The sequence below is a fragment of the Accipiter gentilis genome, chromosome 8 (assembly GCF_929443795.1).
Source record: "Accipiter gentilis chromosome 8, bAccGen1.1, whole genome shotgun sequence".
In the NCBI taxonomy this organism is placed as follows: Eukaryota; Metazoa; Chordata; class Aves; order Accipitriformes; family Accipitridae; genus Astur; species Astur gentilis.
The window spans coordinates 202,603-224,497 of NC_064887.1; the positions used below are offsets into that span (position 1 = coordinate 202,603).

General features: G+C 38.7%; 1 protein-coding gene across 3 annotated transcripts; it reads right to left on the reverse strand.

Moving 5' to 3' along the window:
• Positions 1-1,373: 1,373 nt before the first annotated feature.
• On the reverse strand, positions 1,374-16,766 carry ACADM (acyl-CoA dehydrogenase medium chain). Of its 3 annotated transcripts, XM_049808623.1 has the most exons (13): positions 16,642-16,724; positions 13,866-14,034; positions 13,138-13,237; positions 12,227-12,324; positions 12,047-12,116; positions 9,595-9,695; positions 9,428-9,508; positions 8,428-8,558; positions 7,151-7,259; positions 6,139-6,279; positions 5,966-6,061; positions 4,989-5,237; positions 1,374-1,813 (listed from the first exon to the last, which is right to left on the reverse strand). In XM_049808623.1, exons 2-13 carry the CDS (start codon positions 13,884-13,886, stop codon positions 1,742-1,744), a joined length of 1,269 nt encoding a protein of 422 aa, XP_049664580.1. In that variant the 5' UTR covers positions 13,887-14,034; positions 16,642-16,724; the 3' UTR covers positions 1,374-1,741. The 3 variants fall into 3 exon arrangements, with proteins under 3 accessions (XP_049664580.1, XP_049664579.1, XP_049664581.1); XM_049808622.1 differs by lacking the exon at positions 13,866-14,034 and having other exon boundaries at positions 16,642-16,766; XM_049808624.1 differs by lacking the exons at positions 12,227-12,324; positions 13,866-14,034; positions 16,642-16,724 and having other exon boundaries at positions 13,138-13,238.
• Positions 16,767-21,895: the final 5,129 nt, after the last annotated feature.

Sequence of the window (21,895 nt, forward strand, 5' to 3'; positions counted from 1 at the left end):
CTGGCACACATCCTCCACAGAACCATACCAGGCAGAAATGCCATTTTGCTTCTGGACAAGAAATATGTCTAGAATCTAGTATGCTAGCTTGCATGCAACAGTCAAAAATATGGTCTGTTTTTTACATATCTCAAATACTTACCAAGGATGTTGCATTATTGGTCTTCCTGCAGGTAAGCAAGTTGGTGATTTATAGTGATTAAACGCTTTTAAAGACCTAATTTTCCAGGTGGCCTACCTAAGAAATAAGCATTGCAAAAACAATACCTGGTGACAGTAACTGTACTATCCAGCACTAAATTCAGATGGTGGACGGAAGAGATCACAGCGAGGCAAGGACATTTTGGTGAGAAATTGCAATTGAATTTACAGAATTGTTGAGGTTCCAAGGGACCTCCTGAGATCATTGAGTGCAACCCACCTGGCCCAAGCAGAGTCAGCTAACAGAGGTTGTCCAGGAGCGTGTCCAGTTGAGTATCTCCACAGATGAGACTCCACCCTCGCAATAAAAAAAGTGTTTTCTTGTGTTCCAGTGCAACTTCATGTGCTCGAATTCGTGCCCATTGCCTCTTGTTCTGTCAGTGGGCACTACCAAGAAGAGGCTGGCTCCCTCCTCTTCATTGCATCCCATCAGCTATTTATGCATGTACATAAGATTACCTGAGCCTTCTCTTGTCCAAACTAAAGTCTCAGCCTCTCCTCACATGACAGATGCTCCAGTCCCTTAATCATCTTTGCGGCCCTGTGCTGGGCTCCCTCTAGTTAAGTCCGTATCTATCTTGTTCTGGGGAGCCTAGAACTCGATGCAGTACTGCAGGTACAGCCTCACCAATGCCAAGTAATTTGCTCAAGAAGTCCAGGGAATGTCTGCTCTGCCAGCACTGCCAAGAAGGGTCTAGCCAAGGTTAAAAAAAAATAAATCTCATAACAATTCCTCCTTCTCAGCTGTTCCTGCTGCAAACACGGTTTAGTATATACACTCATGGAAAGGAATAATAGGTTTAAATGTACTGGATTTGAAGTAAACACCATCTCAGAAGTCATTCCTAAGGAAAAGCTACACACTTGCACTTGAAGTGAATCATCCTAGTTGAACATTTACTTGCTTAAGTGAGTGTAACAGTGCAAAAGGCCACATTCTCTCAAGCCAATATTGTTACTAATGGATAGTATTTAAATCCTCAGAACAGACACATGTGCAGACAGTAACAGTGCAGGCCTTCATACTGCTGATCTGGAAAGGCTATTCAGCTGCTGTGGGCAGTAGCATGGTAGGAACTGAGGTACAGCTACTAGCATATGTCAGACACTGGACAACTTGCCCAAAATACAATTTAAGTGATATGACAAGTAAAATGAGTAAATACCAACCACACTTTAAAAAAAAATTTATTAGAATGCAGCAATGACTGTCAGAAATAACATTCTGATCATCTAATTCTATAGTGAGAAAACATTGCATTGTGAGGTTCTCATTTCTTGCCCATTTTGTACTTGAACAACCAATCACTTTGGAAATCAGAATGTTTAGAAAATACCAGCTTTGTTAGTCAGGAATGAAGTGAGGGACTGGATAGGCAGAACGGAAGCAGTGCTTAATAATGTAGAGAATAAAAAGATTTTGAAGGGAAGTTTTTTTTTTTCTCCATGGCTTTTTAATTCTATTGAGAAATGCACTAAAATCCTCTTCCATGAGAACACAGAGCACTACAGCAGTGCCAGACACACTTTATACATTTCTTTAAGCCTTAAATTTGCCAACGTGTTCACGAGCTATGATCATCCTTTGAATCTGAGCAGTTCCCTCATAAATCTGAAAAGAAGAATTGCAATAATGTTAGCTGATGATTTTTTAAAAGGTTTTAACAGATCTACACTTTAAACATTCATGGCACTAATCCAGTGTGGATTAGGATGTGCGTAAAGACAGAGAAAACTGAGAGAATTCCACTGTGACAGAGTAACTACAGTGAGGTAAATGGAATAAATAACATACAACATGTTAGGAGACAGTTTTGTTCTCTCAGGTGCTCTTATCTAAACTCAGTAAGGTTCTCAGGCAAACAAACAGACATGGTGGGTGAAGAAGGAAAATTTCTTATCCGAGGAAGAAAATACATAATCTAGGTTTTAAAACAATACATGAAAGGGAGGAGGTGACTTGTGCTGCAAGTGTTGTATTTTCTTTGACTAGCCTTTTAAGGTCATACCAAATGTTCTCTTGGGTCCATTTATTTCCATTGCTTCTTGTTAACTAGTACTCTCTCCTGTATAGTTTTGTTTGGCTTTTTGTTTTTTTGTTTTTTGGTTTTTTTTTTAATCATGTATTCTTGCATTTTCTTCTAGACACAGTCTGCATCATCCCTCTGTTGTATTACTTTGCTGGCAGCAAAGTCAAAGATAGACAACAAAGTATATATTTAGTTCTAATGCCGAAGGAGGTCATATGCTCCACAAGTATATTGGAGCGTAATGCAAGGGCTGAAGCAACACAGTTTAGGGGTTCAAGTGTTTCAGCTCCCTGTTCTGCCAGAATTTAGTTTGGCAAATTGCTCAAGTTCATGCAAATTCACTATCTCATTCACTTACAGGAACAATCTTCCCAAGAACCTTACAAAGCTTTTTGAAAATAAAAACACTAGAATCTGTGTTCACATTAGTTTTTTGGTTCAGAAGAAATTCTTCATTCCCAAAGTGAATTCTCTGAGTGCTGCTGCTTACCCCATGTTGATGCAGTTCATAGAGCAGGCTGTTTTGTGAATACTAGGTGCCATCTGGAGCAAACTGAAATGGAAGTTCTGCTTTCTCTATATACCAAATACCCATCAATCTCTAATGAAGACATAATGGCCCAAGCCTACAACAGCATCTTTACAATTACATGCACAGTGGGGACATACAGTCCAAGGGACCAAAGAGGCTCGTTATGAACTCAGTCTGCTCAAACTGCTTGTAGGGTAGTTGTCAGGGCCTCGGCAGCTATTCCTGCAATCTACTCATCTGCTCCTATTGCACTAAATTACTTGCTGATGAAGACAGCCATGGAACTCAAGTGTTAAGACATCAAAACTCACAATCTTCTTAAGTCATTACAAGAAAGGTTTTGGTTTATAAGCCAATCGAAATAGTTTCAGGAATCGTTGAAAATTAAAGAAGGGAAGTTTTCCAAATCTGAGAAGGGAAACTAAGCTAGAGTTTCTACCAGAGTAGCCTAGATTTGTGGCCAGACAAACCTAGAGCAGAGTAAGGACATGTAAAAATGTTACCAGTAAAAACAGTATTAGGATTGTGTAATACTGAAAAAGATCAAATACATGGAAGAAAAGTTGAAAAAACAAGTTTTTGTACACGAAACATACAGCCAAAAGCATATACCATCTGGAACTGGGCAGCAATACGGTAAAGCACAGTGAAGTGCAAGGCATAATCAAGAGACATGGACAAAATAATTGTAAAGACAAAAGCCTTTCCTGAACTCTTTTGGGGATGAAATGGAACAGAAAAACACCAACAATTCAATACTAAATCTGATTAATCCGAACAATTAAAAAAAAGTCTACTTAGCCATGCATTTGTGATGGATCAGTGTAATGGAAAATCTAAATAACTGGGAGCCTGTAAAATCAACCTCAGCTTCCAAATAAACTTCTAACCCTCACACCACCTTTCTCTAGAAAAGCATGCAACCTGACAGGAAAAAAGCCCAATCATAATAAAGTTCAATTAATCATTCATTTCCTCACTCACAGGAGTGCAATTAGTTCTAAGAACCTTTAGATTCCAAAATAGTGGTTGTCTTTCCTTAAATAGAGAAAAATAAATTCTTGGCTAGTGAGTATAATAGTTATCATTTTAAAGTCAGCTGTAAGAGAAATATTAACCACCTAGAATCTTAAGAATGACAGCTGCTATAACTAACTAACATTACAGGTCATGGTCTGCAGACATTTCTTGGTATCTATTTTGATATGTTTTATCTAGTCACTATTAATGTCATATAATGTCAATAAAGATTATTGGTTTTGCTGAACACAATTAAAATATTATTGCTGAATACAGAACTGTAGCATAGTATATGCTAATAGAAGAATTATGACATGACATGGAATAATTTCTTGGCAGTCACACTGTGGGAAAAAACCTGGGGATTACGGGTGACCATGGGCTAAACATGAGTAAATATGAGCAGTTTTTGTGTTAAAAAACCAAGGCTAATCACTCCAGGTTGTGTCACACTTCTGTTAATACAACACATGCAAGATAATAATTCCATGACACTCAATACTGGTGGTATCTCAACCAAAGTATTCTACCCAGCTTATAATACCAAGGTTTCAAACAGAAGGTTTAGAGTACAGCAACAAATGATGAAGAGGCTGGAAACAGAAAGGAAACAAAACCAAACCAAAACAAAAACCCAAACAAGCAAAAAACCCACCCCCAACTTATGAGGAAAAAGGTGAAGAAGCTGCTTTAGCATTCAGGCTGAGAGGAAAGCTAAACTACAGGCAGGCACCAGTCCAGGATATATATGAATGATCAGAGGATTTCCACCACTGAAGGTTTTCAAGAACAACATTATACATAAACTTAAACATCTACTTAAACATTAAACTTAAACATTAAACATCTACTTACAGAATACCAAAGCAAGCATTAGTATTTTCATCAGTTTTCTCTATGTTTTTTTCTTCGAAGAGTTCAAAAGATTCAAAATTAAGAGTCCAAGAATTTCAAAGTTACCACATTAAAAAAAGAAAAAAAAAATTTCTTATGTGGGTTGAGTTGTTGGTCCAGTGCAATGATTTCTGTATGCAAGAAGTTGCCTGATTTGAGTGACTCTTTCTTTAAATTGAAGGATTATTGCTTTCATTCTAAAAACATTCTTTTTTGTATGTGTACATCATGATTTGAAATAAGTAGCCGTAAGTTTATTTTATATAATATTTATGCATTACTATAAAGATCACATTCTCTCTTTTACTTACCTGGAAGATTTTAGCATCTCTCATTAGTTTTTCTACAGGATATTCAGTATTAAATCCATTTCCTCCAAAAATTTGTACTGCATCTGTAGCTACTTGGTTTGCAATGTCACCAGCAAATGCCTTTGCAATGGAAGCATAGTAGGTGTTCCTGCGACCAGCATCAACTTCCCATGCAGCTCTCTGGTAAGCCATCCTAGCAAGTTCCACTTTCATTGCCATTTCAGCAAGCAAGAAAGACACTGCTTGGTGCTATGAATGATGAAACAAACTAGGTTAACATTGCCTGCTTAATATTCTATGACATCCAAGAAAAATATAATCTTCTTAATAAAGTGATCTCTTCAACAAACTCAGTAAATTGTACTAGAGGAGTTCTACAGAATATGGATCAGGCTCTCATAATTATATGTTGAATTAGACTTTTAAGTTTTTAGTTCTCAAATCCATTTAGTCATAGGGATTAAATACTGAATTATGAAGTTCTTCTTTACTATTTATGAGATTGGTATTTACCTTGCTGTTTATTCATATTTCTTTAAAACTGGTAAGCAGTGTGATTTGCAATGTATTCTATTAGTATTCGTACTGTGCATCTCATTTCGCATACCTCAGATGTTTCTTCCTTTCCTGAAAATCCCTGTTTAATAGCACTGAAGAACTTAAGTATGTCCTGATAGTACCTGAGTTTTGTGTTTGGGGGCAGAGTTTTCTTTCTGCTTTTACTATTATCATTGATAAATTACAGAAAAATTCCTGAAGTTACCACATAGCTTACTTTTACTTACTTTAAGCTTACTTTAAGTTTACTTAAATGGTGCTGACCTATATACTTGGAAACTCCAAGATGGCAGAGATACAATGCAAAAATTAGGAACTAAAAAAGCCAAGGAATAACCTTGGCAAATCAGTAGTAGGACATCTGGTGTGAAAACATAGCTTTTATTTATATTCTCTCTCTTCCCCCCACCTCCACTTACTTCAACAATTGGTTTCCCAAAGGTTTTTCTCTCCAAAGCGTACCTAGTAGCTTCATCAAGTGCTCTTTTTGCTAATCCAACAGCACCAGCTGCTACCTGAATTGAATATAGCACAGAATAAAAAATCAGAAACTCCTGCTATATTTTTAAAATAAGTTATTTCTGATACTTACAGGTGGTCTGGTCTTATCAAAAGCTCCCATTGCGATTTTAAAGCCAGCTCCCTCAGCTATTAATACATTTTCTTTTGGGACTCTCACATCTTCAAAGACAATACCTCTTGTATCCGAGCAGCGTTGACCCATATTCATTTCCTGAAATGGGAGATTTACAGAGGTGTAGCTAAATTGTTTTATTCAAAGGTACGATATGTTTTCATTGTTTAGTTTACTCAAAGCATAAAGTATGCTTTGTTCCCAAAAACACTGCATCTAAAAATTACCATATACATGACAAATACTAGTTTTGCGCTTGCAGACCAGCATCCCCTTAATTTGTCTAAGCTGGGCAGTTTACTTTCTCCTTATATGAAATCGGTTCTTTAGCTGTAATCAGTAGTCTTGTCTTTCTCTAGTTCAACTACATCCTTTGAGATGGGAGTGGAAAAAGTGAAGAATCTAAAATGCAGGCCGTACAGGTGTACTACAAGTAAATAAATAAATAAATGAGCTTTTCAAATTTTTTGATTCCTTTCCTAATGTTCCTAATCATCCAGTTTTGCCTACTACTAAAAATAGTACTCCCCCCCCGCCCCTAAAAGAGACAACTAGGACCAGTGTCTCCAAGGCCTCTTCCTCAACCAGCAGTAGCTAAAATTAAAGCTTGCTCTGTGTGTATTTATGGTTAAAATTGTCCAATTTGCTGCTTATCCTTTCAAGGCATATTACTTCTCATTTACTGGCACTTGTCAATAAAATAGTTCTCAAAGATTCTTTTGCAACTGTTCAAAGTCATCTTACTTTAGACCATTCTGAATAATTTCTTATCTGAATTAATAACATTATAATTAAGTACATCTTATGAATAGTTTCTGTATATTGTGAAAATGAAAAGATATTGTACATGAGCGTATGAAAATGTTCAGTTGCGCAACAGCCTTTTTTTCTTTAATGGTAATTTGTTGCATTATTGGTTTAGAACTGAACAGTAATTCCTGTCTTGTCAAATAAGAGGTATGCTCTTCACCTTTCTTCCAATTTGGATTCCAGGGCTATCTGCTTCCACAATGAATCCAGTAAAAGCTTTGCTTGCAGGAGCCTTTGGATCTGGATTGGTACGAGCTAGCAAAAAATACCTAGTGAAAAAAAAAAAAAGAAGAGGGATGAAGTTTATCCTTACATTTAACAACCAGATACTTTTTGAGCGAACATTTTAAATGTTTTTATGTGCATTTCTACCATATAATAAAACCCCTTTTTTCTTGCCTATCCCAAAAATAAACTGAGAGGGAACAAAAGAGGAAGTTTCAAAGATTCAATTACTTCAGATCACCATGCAAAGATTTTCCACCTTTTCCATGTATTGTTGAATCTTTGTGATACTACCAGCTTCACGAATAGTACAAAGGAAACCTATTCACAACACATACATAAAAATTAATGCTTAGGAAATACTTTCTTGCATGCAAAACATTATCACCTGATTTAAAAGACCTTAATTCTATTCATCTAAGTATCAGTTGTAAATAAGTATTACCCTTATAAATCAAACAGTTGTAAATCACATTTATGGTGTTCAGTAATGTCAAAAGATATCTGGTAGATTTGTCTTTGATGGATCTGCCTTGAAGAAGGAAATAAATAACTAGAAAATTCAGAATTTGGATAAATTGTATAAAGTTTTTCCACTTCAATTAAGAAGAATCTGTGTATTGCAAATCAGTGTGATGTGAGACACGATGAAAGAGGTTTATATTATAAAGCACAGTCCATAGACACCACAGCAATATTTGGATTCTCTGACAGCTGGAAAATGTCTTCCCTTCAGAAAATAAAATGTAACACCACAATCCAACAGTGCTTTCTAGCTTCACTAGAAATGAGAGGTGCTTCTAGTAGAATCAGAAGCAACTGATCTCAATCACCACAACTACAAAGCAAGGTAGCTAGTAAAATGAGCCTCTTGAGTACTTTGCAAATTAAATCATACTGTCCTGCCCTGAAGAAAAAGCAGAATTACTTTTGTTTGATAGCAGCAAGATTCGAGAGGCCTTCTTGAGTGAGGAGTTGTCATGTCATTGCTCATTTTCCTTTTTAGGCTTTGCACAGCCCTGAGACTGCATTCTTATATCCTATCCTGATAAACTGGTCAGAGATTGAAGTGTAGTGTGTTGAAACACAAAAAACATTCAGATTCATAAAGAATTTAATTTAGATCTTTAAAGAATTTAACTTTGGGGGTGGGGGGGAGCCACTATATAAAGTAACAACTGAAAACATAACATGAGTTAACAGTTAACATACCAGTTTGCTTTCCCACCATTTGTGATCCACATTTTCTGACCATTAATGACATATTCATCTCCTTTCTTCTCAGCCTTTGTTTTTATACCAGCCACATCAGAGCCTGCTCCAGGCTCTGTTACACAGTAAGCCTAAAATAAAGTAAAATGCAAAATCTTGAGGAATAAAAGGTCTATTTTTAGGCAACCACAAATTATTGCAGACTATGTACATCAAACTGATCTGTAAAAGGTTTAAGTGAACTGCATGGTAAAACCCAAAACAGTAAATAACAAAAATTTAAAAAATTTAAAAAAAATATATCCAAAAAACCCCACAACAGCTGTCTGAGCAAGAATCCAAACATATATCGGTTAATTTTCTTTATAAATGCATAATGATACATAAAATTGTCTTTTAATCAAACAGGACCATTCTGTAACCCTTAAGTCATTACTTCCTCAGGCTTCACAAACTCTGATGAGAAAGCTGAGGATCTTTAAAATCTGAAAATAAGAGCACCGAGTAATATTTCATTTTTACTGTATCCTTCATTTTATGAGGCTTAGTTTTTCAGATTTTAATGCAGTGCACACGGTTCTTTACTTCCTTCTATGTAACAAGTACTGCTTATATAGTGTTTAAGATCACAAAGAAAAGTTTAACTCCCATCCAAGTTGAGTTTCTCCTTGTACAAACCTCATACTTTTCTTGAACTCCTACACCCCCTCTTGAAAGGGAAATAAAAGATACTAATTTTTGATAAGTGACTTAGGATGGGAATGATTTGCCAAGCAATATCTTCTATTTGCTTATCGATGCATTAGCTACTCCCCAACTTCCAGTAAATGCCACTGTTTATTTAAAAACCAAAATGGGCTAAGTTGTGGGTACATGTCAGTGTTTTCTGGGGAAAAAAAAACAACAAAAAAAACCCAAGAAAAAAAGAAAAAAAGAAAAAAAAAAGGAGTAATATTTAATATGGTTTAGGAACATTCTACAGTGTAGCAGTTATACTTACACACATCATTGGTTCCTCTGTCATTCTCCCTAAATATTTTTTCTGCTGATGCTCATTTCCTGCAATGATTACTGGCATTTGCTGAAATAAAATATTTAGACCATTAAGCCATCTTTTTAAAGTGTGCAGATTCTAGTTTAAGGGACGTAAGAAAAGATAGAACTTACCCCTAAGGAATTTGCTTCAATGGCAGTTTGAACCCCTGTACATCCATAAGCTAACTCTTCCGTAATAAGGCACGCTTCAAAACTACCAAGGCCAAGGCCACCTACAGTTGAAATATTTCATTTACTAAAATGGGTTTAAGTTGTAATATATTAGTCATTTACACAAATTAATTAACAAAAATGTATTCCCCCACATACATTTGATTGTGTACTGTGTTTGATTAGACATTCTCATGCCAGCTTTTTAAATAAAGTTTTGCCAGAAGAGTAACAGGTGATTTAAAAATTACATATCACAGTTCCAGGGTTATTGTGTGATTAACATGGGACAAGTTTCACCAAGTGGCAAGAATGTACCACTCCAATTTTTTGACTACTTTACATTTGAGAATTAAGAGTTCTTAAGAAGCATAGATAGGGGTCCTGAGCTACCACAGCACTTGGCGGGGGGGGGGCGCGGAACCCACAAGTGACCATATTAGTCAGATAACCAACTCAGTAATCTGCTTCTGCCAGAAGCTAACGCTTCAGGAAATACATACAAATACGATAACAATACAACTATACTTCCTCAAAAATATTTTCCTGAGCCTTTAGCCAAAGAGATACCTCTCTTTGGTATCTTTGTTATGCTAACTCTTGACAGATATTTCTTACGTGAATTTGCCCAGTCTCTTTTTGAATCTCTGTAAAATTTTATCATCAATCTCACCCAGGGGCAACGAGTTTCACAAATTAACTACACACTGCGTGTAGAAACATCTCCTTTCATTTATTTTGAACCTGCCATCTGCTGACTTCATTTCATGCCTTCTGGTTACACTGAAAGGGACAGTGAACTACCAATTCCTTTTCACACTCTCCATGACACTGACATTTTAGACATTTCTCATACAGAAGCTACATCTCACACAGAAGATACATCTTTTATGATCTTTATCATCCTTTTAGGAACCTTCTCCATTTCCACAATACTCTTTTGAGATGCAAGGATCTGACTACATAATGAATTAAGGAGGCATGTGCATTTTGGATTCAGAAGCATAATTATGCCTTCTGCTTTTTTCTTCATTCACTTAAAGGTCCCTTCTGACCTTAAATTTTATGGTTTTGACCACTTCTGAGCATTATGCTGATGTTCACAGAACTATCTATTATAAGCCCAAAAATCTCTTTTTTGAGAGGCAGTAACTAGTTCAGGAGATACCATTTCTCTGTGAAGTTCAGATTGCTTCTTTCCCTTCGCATCACTTTTCCTTTTTTGAATTGCATTTGCCATTTTAACAGTCACTCAGTTTCATGACCTTCCCCTGCAGCATTTTGCACCAGCCTCATCTTTTCTACACGGAGTAACTTAGTATTATCAATAAACTCTATCACCTCAGTATTGATGCCCTTTTCCAGTTTATTTATAGATATTCCAAATAGCACAAGACCCAGCAAAGCTGTGCTGCTGATTTTTCCACTATGAAACCCGATGATTTTGAAAACTCATTTTGGAAGTTCAAGCATTCTATATCAACCAGGAATCCCTTGTTCACACACTAATTAGCTACTTCAGAGAACTTCAATGATTTTATGAGGCATGCCTTCCTTTCACAAAAAACCTTCTCTAGCATATCATGTTTATCTGCATTCACTATTTCTGTACTTCATCTTACTTGCTCTTAATTTACATGGTGTATCAGGCTTACTAGTATGTATTTTCCCAGATCTCCCTTGGAGACCTTTTAAAGCAATGCTGTCCAATTTGCCACTTGTAATTTTTCATTTAATAATCAAGTGACTATACACTGCAGTAGTCCAGCTATTTCAGCCTTCAGTTTCTCTAGAATTTGTAGCTGAACAAATCTAGTCCTCACAGTTGCTCCTTTTGTCTCTTTGCTCCTTAACCTCATTTATCAAATTTTTGATACAAGATATATCCTCTGATTAGTTTCCAAAAAAGGGTCTACTATGGACACTTTCCTAACTTTTTCAGGTAATATAAATGCACAAAAGAAAATAATTTAACATTTTTTTTTCCATGGTTACTTATATACCTAAACACTGCCAAAGCACTGCTGTACTGTACCTAATCTAAACTGAAAAACTGTCCTTCTGGAAAAAACTCTTTAAATTGCTCCAGCCTGTGTCAGAGACTAGAACAAAATATGACCTTCTAATTTCTCTGCCTAATCAGCTGACAGAGTGCACCAGGGGAACATTAGGCAGTTGTAATCACAGTAGGAAAATCTGGTCATAATTTACTAAATCATAATCTGTCTAATTTGTCTCCTGATTACATCCACACCTAGTAACACTTGTATGTGTCAACCTGCCTACTGATTAAATTTAGATTATTCAAGTATGCAACTGTTTATTTTACACAGAATCCATAATTGCACATATAAATCCCATCTAATGCCTTTTCTTTGTTTCATTTTACCGATTAAAAAGAACATTTACTTACCACAGCTTTCTGGTATATGTGAATTCATAAGACCAAGTTCCCAAGCCCGTTTTATAAGTGGAAGAGGATACTGAAATAGACAGGGAAAAATCACTTTCTGGTTCATCACAATCAACATTTTAAATTTTATGCGGGTTAAGATAAAAGTCTGTTTTTTCCCTTACACTATGGTAGATTTACCTCTCCAGTTTTGTCATATTGTGCAGCAACAGGAATAATTTCCTCTACAGCAAATTTACGAGCAGTAGCTTGAAACTCTTTCTGTTCATCAGTAAGTTCTATTTAAATAAAGAAATTAAAAAAAAAAAAAAAAAAAAAAGGTCACAAATTCTCTACTACCTTTAATTTTGACAGTTGTCAGACTACGAGAAAAGAGAAAACAGGAGTGTCCTTCCAGGACATCCCAAACCACCACTTCCTGGGCCTCTTCCAGAAGCAAAAAAGCTCAGCTTCCTTTTCCTCCTGGGAGAAAACCTCCATTGTTCTCTCATCAACACCTACAATGCATTTACTTACTTTTGATGAAATTGTCCACAAAATATTGAAAACGGAGTAGACAGGACTGTGTAACATAAAATACATTACCAAGAGAAACAAGAAGAATGCTATGCTAATTAAATGGAGGAAGAGGAGGAGGCAGATGTCATCTGAAGATCCTGGCTATTCAGTTTCAAACATCTAGCTGCTGACGCACTAAATTTCCTTTATAATATGCCAAGATGAGGATGAATTTTTTTATAACCAACTATGACTACCTTTAGTTACTTTAACACCGTAAATGGCAATGTGAGATAATTATTCAAAGCTAAGACACTTTGGCAGTAAAAAAGCTTAAAACAGGCATGAGTTAAAAAAAAAAAAAAAAGAAAATCTTACGAACACTACACACATACCTTGGCTTGCCTGAGCTGAGGAAGAAAGTAATTTTGGTCTTCAAACATTTTTTTATAAAAGAATAGAAATCTATTTAGAATAAACACCTTCATTTTAAATTCACGTTGAACTGCAATATAAGATTTCATATTTTTTAACACTGCAATATGCCCTTTACCCTTAATTGCTGTATTTCTTTCAAAAACTGTAATACTTACCAAAGCTAAAGCCAGCTCCAGGTTTGCCTACATGTAAGTTTTGAGCAGGTTTACTGGAACATGACCTCCATCCATGCCCTGCAATGGTTTGAAGCATTTGCTAAAGAGAAAAAGAACGTAAGGTATAAGATCTTTACAGCTCAAGTCTCCTAAAGCTACCAGCCTCACTGCAGCACAACATTAAATGTAGAATCCCTCTTTAGAAACAGTATCACATCAAGTATAATACAATTACTACAGTGATAAAAGAATTCATGGCTACCTTAAGTTTTGTTCCCGTGGCAAGCAGTGCTCACATGAACTGACAGCTATGCCAGGAATCCCAGGCTTTAAGAGCACTGAGCACGAGTGAACTGCAGTATCCACTTTTAAGTATTGCGCAACTGATTATATAAAAATAATTAAGCACAATTAAAATTTATGTTCACAGAGACACAGGAGTATATATTTCTTTCATTTATACACACACTCGCCAAACCTGATTTTCTTGCCCGCTAATGAATATTCTATCTATCCAATGCTTACCTACATGCAGATTTAGCAAGACTTTAAAAACAACCTACCTATTAACCAATATCTATCAGAATATTTTGATAAATTTCCAGACTCATGTCTGCTTTCTTTTAATAAGCTGCTGCCATGGACACTTAGTGATTACTGTTATTATACTCCAAATAGCATAGAACTCAGCAGACTATCTGAAGTTTATTTTTCTTCCTCATACTTACCACAAATTTATTCTTTTTCATTGTAAGTGCTTTCTTTGTTTTTTTTAGTGCCCACAAATATTATTGTTACAGCTACTTTCAGAACACCTTAATACTGTACAAAAACATGTCTGAACTTGATTTTAAAAGGTTGTTTTATTCTCTTTCATCCTCCAGTAGTTATGAATCTCTGAAATGTTTGGAAAAAAAATGAAAAATATTTAATTGGATAAATTTCTAGAAAGACCCATATCAACACTGTGTGAAAACAAATGAGCCTAAACTCTAAGAAAAGGCTTGTTCTTGATTTTCTTATGTGAAAATGTAGAAAGGAAAAAAAAAAAAAAAAGTGTGATCACACCAGCCACTTATTTCATAACATTAAAAAAAAAATTGAACCGTAATAGAGCAAAAATATCACAAAAATTTTACTGGAAAGTCTAGAAGACAAGGACATTACAGAAAGTTGCATAGCTGGGGAGGCAACAAGTAGCTTCAAAATAAAGTTGTGGTAGATGACTGTGCTCTTAAAAATAAGAATGCATGCAGAGATGGTTACAAAGTCACGCGACAAAAAGCATGAAGAACACAGGCAATAATAAGTATCAACACAGTGAAAAAAGTTACTTCCAGAGGATACTGAAGACATCTATGAAGCTGAAAGGTAAAGAAATGAAGAAAGACCACTGCTAGGCATAGAAGAGGGGGAGGCTATGACATAATTGAATATTGAACTGTTAAGTCAGTTTATTAGTAGTTCAGGATTGCATTTTCCAGTAGGCAATGTATTATCCATTCCAAGTTTTCACAAGCCACAGACATTGCAAAATGGTATCTTGCTAAGTTTTGTGTTACTGCTACAACTCTTATATAGAAAAACAAAACAAACAAACAACACCAACAAACATCTAGAAAGACCTTGATCCTTCAGAATGTTTTATGCCTTATTTTATCTGGAAAGACTAGATGAGGTTGAAAAAAAGCCAGAAGATTGTAATAATTTTTTTTCTTTTTTTTAAGGAGCAACCCCTTTACAGACTCATACATAGCTTTGCCACCAAAAAGTTTTGCCTACACTAGAAAAAGTACTGAATTCAAATTAATGCTAGAAGTGATACCCTATATGAAAGAAGCTGTCAAATTTATACTAGAGAACTTATGTCTATCGTAGAGGGGTAGAATGCAAGGTCAACACTGAAGGTTACTCTGGAAAAACTCAACGCTCTTCCCACAAACAGAAATATGAATTGGACAGGTGGGATTCATACTGGGACGTTGCATGAGTGATCAAGTGACAAAGGATCATGGTTTGCTACATGTAAGAATTTGGATGACCATCTGTCTACTCTGTCAACTTTCCTATTGCTTGACTCAGAGGAACAGTCGATTCAGTCACAAGCTACTGCTAGTGATGCCCAGATGCAAGTCCTTCTGCATTTCCTTGCACTACTGCATAAGCTCTGTCACAATCAGAAATACGATCGTTGAAGTGGCAAGACTAACACTGGAATAACCTGCTGTCTGGAAAAGGGTATGACAATGATACACACGGAAGCGATGCAATCTTCATTACCTTAATGCCAAAGGAACTACAGAACTTGTTTGAAAAGCTGCACATTACAGAAAAAGACAGGACAACAATAAGCTAAGGTCACTAACCCTGATTCTCCCTCACATAACTCAGGACAAGAAGGAAAGGAGTTGTCAAGAGCAGCTTGCTGTTGGGGTAACGTGTCAGGGGGCTGAACTTGAAATACCCATGTCCCACAGTAGGCATTAACTGTTTGCTTCCCTTGCCTAAAGCATTACTTTTTATCTATAAACCACCAGCCAGCTTCAGATGGAGACTTCTTCCCTCAGCGACACTGCCACAGCAACACTTTGGACATGTGGTCAAGCTGCATCACTTTGGGGCAAAATAACACAGCTGCCAGGAAGCTCTGACGAAGGGCCCTTCAGCTAGTTCAGACTCATGAATGACTCTGGAAATGGGGAAACCACAAAAAGGCCTGTGTAAATGCTAAACAAGGTACTACCTGAGTTTTGAGGTAATTTTTACTTTCTAGTTTGAATCTCGGAGGACATTGGTGGTTCAATATAGCAGAATGTCAGTACTTCAGAAAAACAACTACGACACATCACACATGCTTATAAAAATTGCCCCAGGTAGTACAGCTAGGCGTGCTTAAGGAAACGCACTGTATAAAACACCCCGAACTATAAGCCCTGATGTTTCGAAGCCGTCTCCACCGTTTGAGCGGGAGCTGCCAGGCGTACACAGGATTTTTCTGGAGACCTCGCAGCGCGGCCTTTGGCACCTCGAGGGCCCCGAGGTTGTGCCACAACTCCGCCGAAGAGCAACAGACGGCAACGCCCCTTCAGGCCGCGAAGACTGAGGCCAAACCTCACGGGTAATAATGCGGAGACAGGAAAAACAACAGCGAGCCCTGCGCTGCTTTGCTCCTCCGCGGCTCCGGGGCAGCCCCTCGGCCCTCCAGCTGTCACGGTCGGGAGCGGGCGGCCACGGCGGCGGGAGCCGGGCTTGCCCCGCAGCAGCCGCCCTCGCTCCAAGGCCCCGAGGCCGCCGGAGCTGCCGGCCCTTCGCCCTGCCGCGCTCCCTCGGCCTGCGGCCCTTTCCGGCCACCGGAGGGCCTGCCGCCGCCCAGCTCCCACTCACCGCCCGCCAGCAGCGGCGCGGCCCGGCCCGGCCCGGCCCGTCCCAGCCCGTCCCGGCCCGTCCCCCCAGGCCTCACGTCCCCCAGGCGCTCGCACCGCCCGGCCCGGCCCGGCCGCTCACCCGGGTGACCCTCAACGCGGACATCTCGGCGGGGGTGCTCCGCAGCGGCGGCGGCGGCGGGGCGGGGCACTGGGGCGGCCGGGGGCGGTGCCACGCAGGCCGCCCGCCTAGCCGAGCGCCGAGGGGGCGCTGGGGGCCGGGGCCCGGCCCGGGACGGTCCGTCCCCGCGCACTGCGACGGCTGCCCTGGTCCTGCGCGGCGAGCCTGCGCCCGTGCAGGCTCAGGCGGGGGCCGTGAGGCGGGGGCCATGGGGGGCTAGCGGCCCACCGCGCTGTGGGGTCTGGCCGTGGTCGTTGGCCCTGCCTCCGGCCGAAGGGAGTTCAATTGTTCCATTTACGGCTCGTCCCACAAAACCCGGGGCGGGCAGGGGCCTTTGAGCCTCCCCCCGCCAGGCAGCGCACGGGGAGGGGGGGCCGGGCCGTGAGGAAGGAGCTCGCCTGAGGCTGAACCGATTTGGTTTTTCGTACCGAGTCTCCTGGGCCGTCTCCAGCCCCCTCCGTCTTTTCCCTGCTAGCAGAAAAGCCCCCGTGACCCGCTTCGGTGTACTTTTGCCCGCCGGGGACTCCTGAGCTCCCTCCTGGGAGGCGGGCGGGGGCCGGGGTCGGGGCCGGGGCCGGGGCCGGGGCCGCGGCGGGGGCCCGCGCGTGGGCCCCGCTCCCCTCGCGCGGCTGCGGAGCGCGCGCGACAGTCGCGGTTTTCTGCTCTCTTTCCAAGAACTTCGAGGCTTGTAGGTGCGAAAGAAAACAATCTGCTGGCATAACTGCGCTTTTAAAATTGATCTTCGTGTGACTGTGAGCTTCTAATACCATTCTTAAGTTGAGATGCCGTAGCGACGTGTACTGTGTTGATAGTTGCGGAAAATGTGCCGTGTGTTAAACCAGAAGCATTGATTTTGTAAAGTGTCTGCAGCGCGTAAAATACACGCTTTGAATATTACTGCGTCGGTGTTGTAAAGCAGTGCTATTTAGGGCTTTATTAAAATAAGACGAATAGCTACTTTGATTTATCTACAAATGACTTCTTTTGGTACGAAATTTTAACAGAATTATCAAAACGTAAAGCACTTTCCTGGAAGCTGGATTTTGGATAACATTTTATTTTGCATAACAATTCAAAGTAAGGTGTCCCAAATATTTTTAGCACCATTATTGCCTTGGTATGTTTGGTTCTTAATTGCTTGTTTTGTTTCCGACAGTTGAGAGTATTGATTTTGTACTTAGTACCAAAGAAACACTTCAATAGGAAGCTAGCCATGTAAGAGTTACTTTTTGCATATATATCAACTGATTAAAAAGAAGCTGATTATAACGTGGTATAGGCTTTATACTGGGATGACTCCAGGTGTTTACCGAGTGGAGGCATGTAAGCAGCTTTGACTTGGTGCGCAGGCTACTGATTTTACACTCCAATATCGGTGGGTTTTTTCCCTGTACTTCAAGGGTAGTTGAGTAAAAGGCATAAGCATAATTCATAACTTTAAGTTACTTTAGTATTTCATGAAGATTTTTGTATGTTCTTCCTGTTCTAGTTTCATGTACGCAATACCACTGTATTGTATGGCTGTAGGGCTTTTAAATATCAGCACTCAAGTCTGCATTTTGTGTTCCCTTTTATATAGGGCTCTGTTCCACAGGTCATGTTTCTGCATATGGTGTGGGAGTTTAATTACTGAGCAGTCCATTTCCTGTTCATATATTATTTATCTATTATTTGTATGGTTTGTGTATACATAGTATCTCTGTATTCCTCAGTTGATTTATCATCAAAACAGCCCTTGTTGTGATGATGTATAAGTAAATATATTCATCTCATTTTAATGTTTTAAAAGTTTAATTTTAGATACGCAGCATGGATTTTACTATGCATATTCTAACTAGTTTTACACACTCTACAAAATTCGAAAGATGGGTAGATGGGTTCAGAACCTGTATGAAAAGCTGATGTCATAGGTAATATACACTCTCACAGGTAACAAGCAACTCCAGCTGACCGAGTCAGGCGCCTGAACACTGGTAAGGGTGTTATATACTAAGCATATTTACTAGCTGCAGGAAGGGATTTAAATACTGCAGTGCTCAGAATTGAGGTATTAATTCTAGGTGCCTTTGAGATTAAGATCCATAACCCTTCAGTAAGTAAATAAGCTCTTTTTTTGCACTGAGGCGAAGAGGCAGTTTGGAATGGGGTTCAGGACATCCCTAAGTCTGAGAGACTGAATAAATCAGTACACTGAGGGAGTGTTAGCATTAGGAAGTAACGCGGACCAATACTGTTGGATTTATAGACTGAAATGGTTGGATTCAAGGCCGAATAAGCATTTTTGAGGGTTTATGTTTTGGGCTAGATGGAATACCCCCTAGTAAGTGGTTGGAGCACATTAGGTGCACTCCTAGATCATGTCTTCCAGTTAGTTTCATCCAAAATTCAGTTCATGTGCTTTGAAACCTCTCTGTGAATCAAGGCAGGCGCAGTAAGTGAGGACAATTGGGAGATTTACCTCAAAACTTCACTCCTTAAAGTGAACTAAAAACTGTTCATGTAGACACAGCCTGGGAAGGTAGTTGTCTGAAGCTGTCCAGCTGAGGAAATTGAGTCAGGAATACACCATAACATTTGCTGTTCTCCAGGTTTGCCTTATGCTAGAAGCATCTTTGCATGTGAAATTTGCTACTTGCCTCTGAAGACAGGTGTCTGTGTACTTTGTGGAAGCCAGCTTTTGTATTAAAAAGCTGCTAACTATTTGTCATCTCCTGCAGTGTTGTAGAGGTTAAAGAACAGAAGAAGTTCCAGAAAAAGGAAGGAAAGAGTTCATGGAGCCAAGACAAAGGTATTCAAGGACACTTCTGCTAAATGACAGGAGCAACTGGTGTAAGGTACTGAAAGTAACTCTTGATTGAGGTCACTAGTTAATGCAGCTTGCAGTAATGAAGCTGTATCCTTGCTCACCTTTCTCACTGCCTTGAATCATTTTCTTACTACCTCTTCACATCTCCTTCTTGGGTAGGTGAGTGAGAAATTTTTTTACAATGTCTTGTCAACAGAGTTTTTACCAAGCCAGTCTGGAGGGGAAAATTCAAAGCACAGTCAACCTCCACCCAGTGGTCTGTGTCTACCAAGTATTTGGGAAGAGAGGGATATGAAAGATGGCAAGGTTATCTGCCAAAGCCTGAACCACTTGAACTCTGAGGTTCAAAATTATTTACATAAGGGGTGACAACAGATAAAAGTTTCTGTTGTGTCCATCTAGCATTTTTAGCATTTCCCACAGAAGCAAGAAATACAGCATTTGTCTTTCCTTTTTATCTTCTCAAACCCTTACTATTCTGTCCTATTTCTTCTTTATTATTTCTCTGATTGCTTTTACTACAGTAGAAATTGTTGTCCTCATTTTGGCTGGGATAGAGTTAGTTTTCTTTTAGCAGCTGGTATAGTGTTATGTTTTGGATTTAGTGCGAGAAGAATGTCGATAACACACTGATGTTTTCAGTTGTTGCCAAGTAGTGTTTAGGCTAAGTCAAGGATTTTTCAGCTTCTCATGCCCAGCCAGCAAGAAGGCTGGAGGGGCACAAGAAATTGGGAGGGCACGCAGCCAGGGCAGCTGACCCAAACTGGCCAAAGGGGTATTCCATACTGTGTGACGTCATGCGTAGTCTATAAACTGGGGGGGAGTTGGCCAGGGGGGGGATCGCCACTCAGGGACTAACTGGGCACCGGTCAGTGGGTGGCGAGCAATTGCATTGTGCATCACTTGTTTTGTATATTCCAATCCTCTTATTGTTATTATTGTTGTTGTTATTATTTTCCGCCTTTCTGTCCTATTAAACTGTTCTTATCTCAACCCATGAGTTTTACTGGTTGGTTTTTTTCCTAATTCTCTCCCCCCCATCCCACCGGGTGGGGGTTAGTGAGTGAGGGGCTGCATGGTGCTTAGTTTCTGGCCGGGGTTAAACCACAACAATTGTACACTGCACAGTTTATTTCATTATTAACCTAGAATACTCTCTTTTATACTAACCACCAGAATACATGATGCTTATTGCTGAAATGTATAAATAAGCAAGTAAACACAGTAAGGATATTACATTACAAAATACAGCTCATTGCTTAAAGTTAGCACCTGTATTCTAGGCTGAAGTGTTATTTTTTAATAGTAGTAGTTACAAATTTTTTACAGTTTATTTTTTATATTGTTAATAACCAACTGTATTTTACCATTTGTTAATGGACCTTCATTTTAGAAATGGAAAGCAACTTGAATTTTCTCCAGTGATTTATGTAATGCAAGTTACTGAAGCTACTGCAGGAAACAAACATGGTAAAATTTAGTGTGTACGTCCCGAGTTAATGATCTACAAAGTAGAATCCTTTTTGATGTAGTACAATGCAACAAGCATGGCAACTTCTTCTTGGTAAAATGATTAAATGTTTTTTGGTTTTCTTTGATCCCTGCTACAATAGTAACTTAAAATATCTCAAACCCAACATTTTTTTCCTAAACTTCTGTTGCAAGCTCATATAATTTTTGTAGTTTGTCTAGGGATTTGGGGTTTTTTGCAGCTTTTTCATGGTCTTTAAGGCAATAAATTTATTTGGAGGAAAAAAAAAAAAAGGAAAACACCTATATGGGAACCTTTGAATTATCTAAAAATGAAGATAATGTAATGCTTGAATTAAAATATTTTCAAGTATATTTTTAGCTTGTTTGATTACTGGGTATCACAAACATTACTTCATTTCAAACTTTCAATCTTTTTTAATTACAAAGCCATACCTACTCAAAGTTTTGGAGGCTTTTAATTTGACTGCTCTATGTGAACACATCAAATATTTTTTTCCTTAATGTCATAAAAAAATTCCAAGTTACATTTATGTGACTCTCTAACATGAACTATAAAGAAAAAGAAGGGACTGATATACAGAGCTTGAGAACAAATAAAAAACATTGAGTTGCATCTTGTAATAATTTTGGCCCGTATGACTTTCTGAAGACACAGAAAGTCAGTGGAAGGCTCAGAAGATAACTTCTGAACGATGTCTTAGAATAAAGATCATCTGTTCTGATTTTTTTTCAAAGTATGCTGAAATTCACTTTAGAATTTTACCGGACTTACTACTTTAAGAAACAAGTACTTAGACAACCATAGCTTTCACTTGTGTGAAATATAAGCAAGTTAATCATAAAAAAAAAAAAAAAAAAATAGAGTGAGGTAAGGCCTATCTATGTGTAAAGGAAGCATCTAGGACATTTTAACAC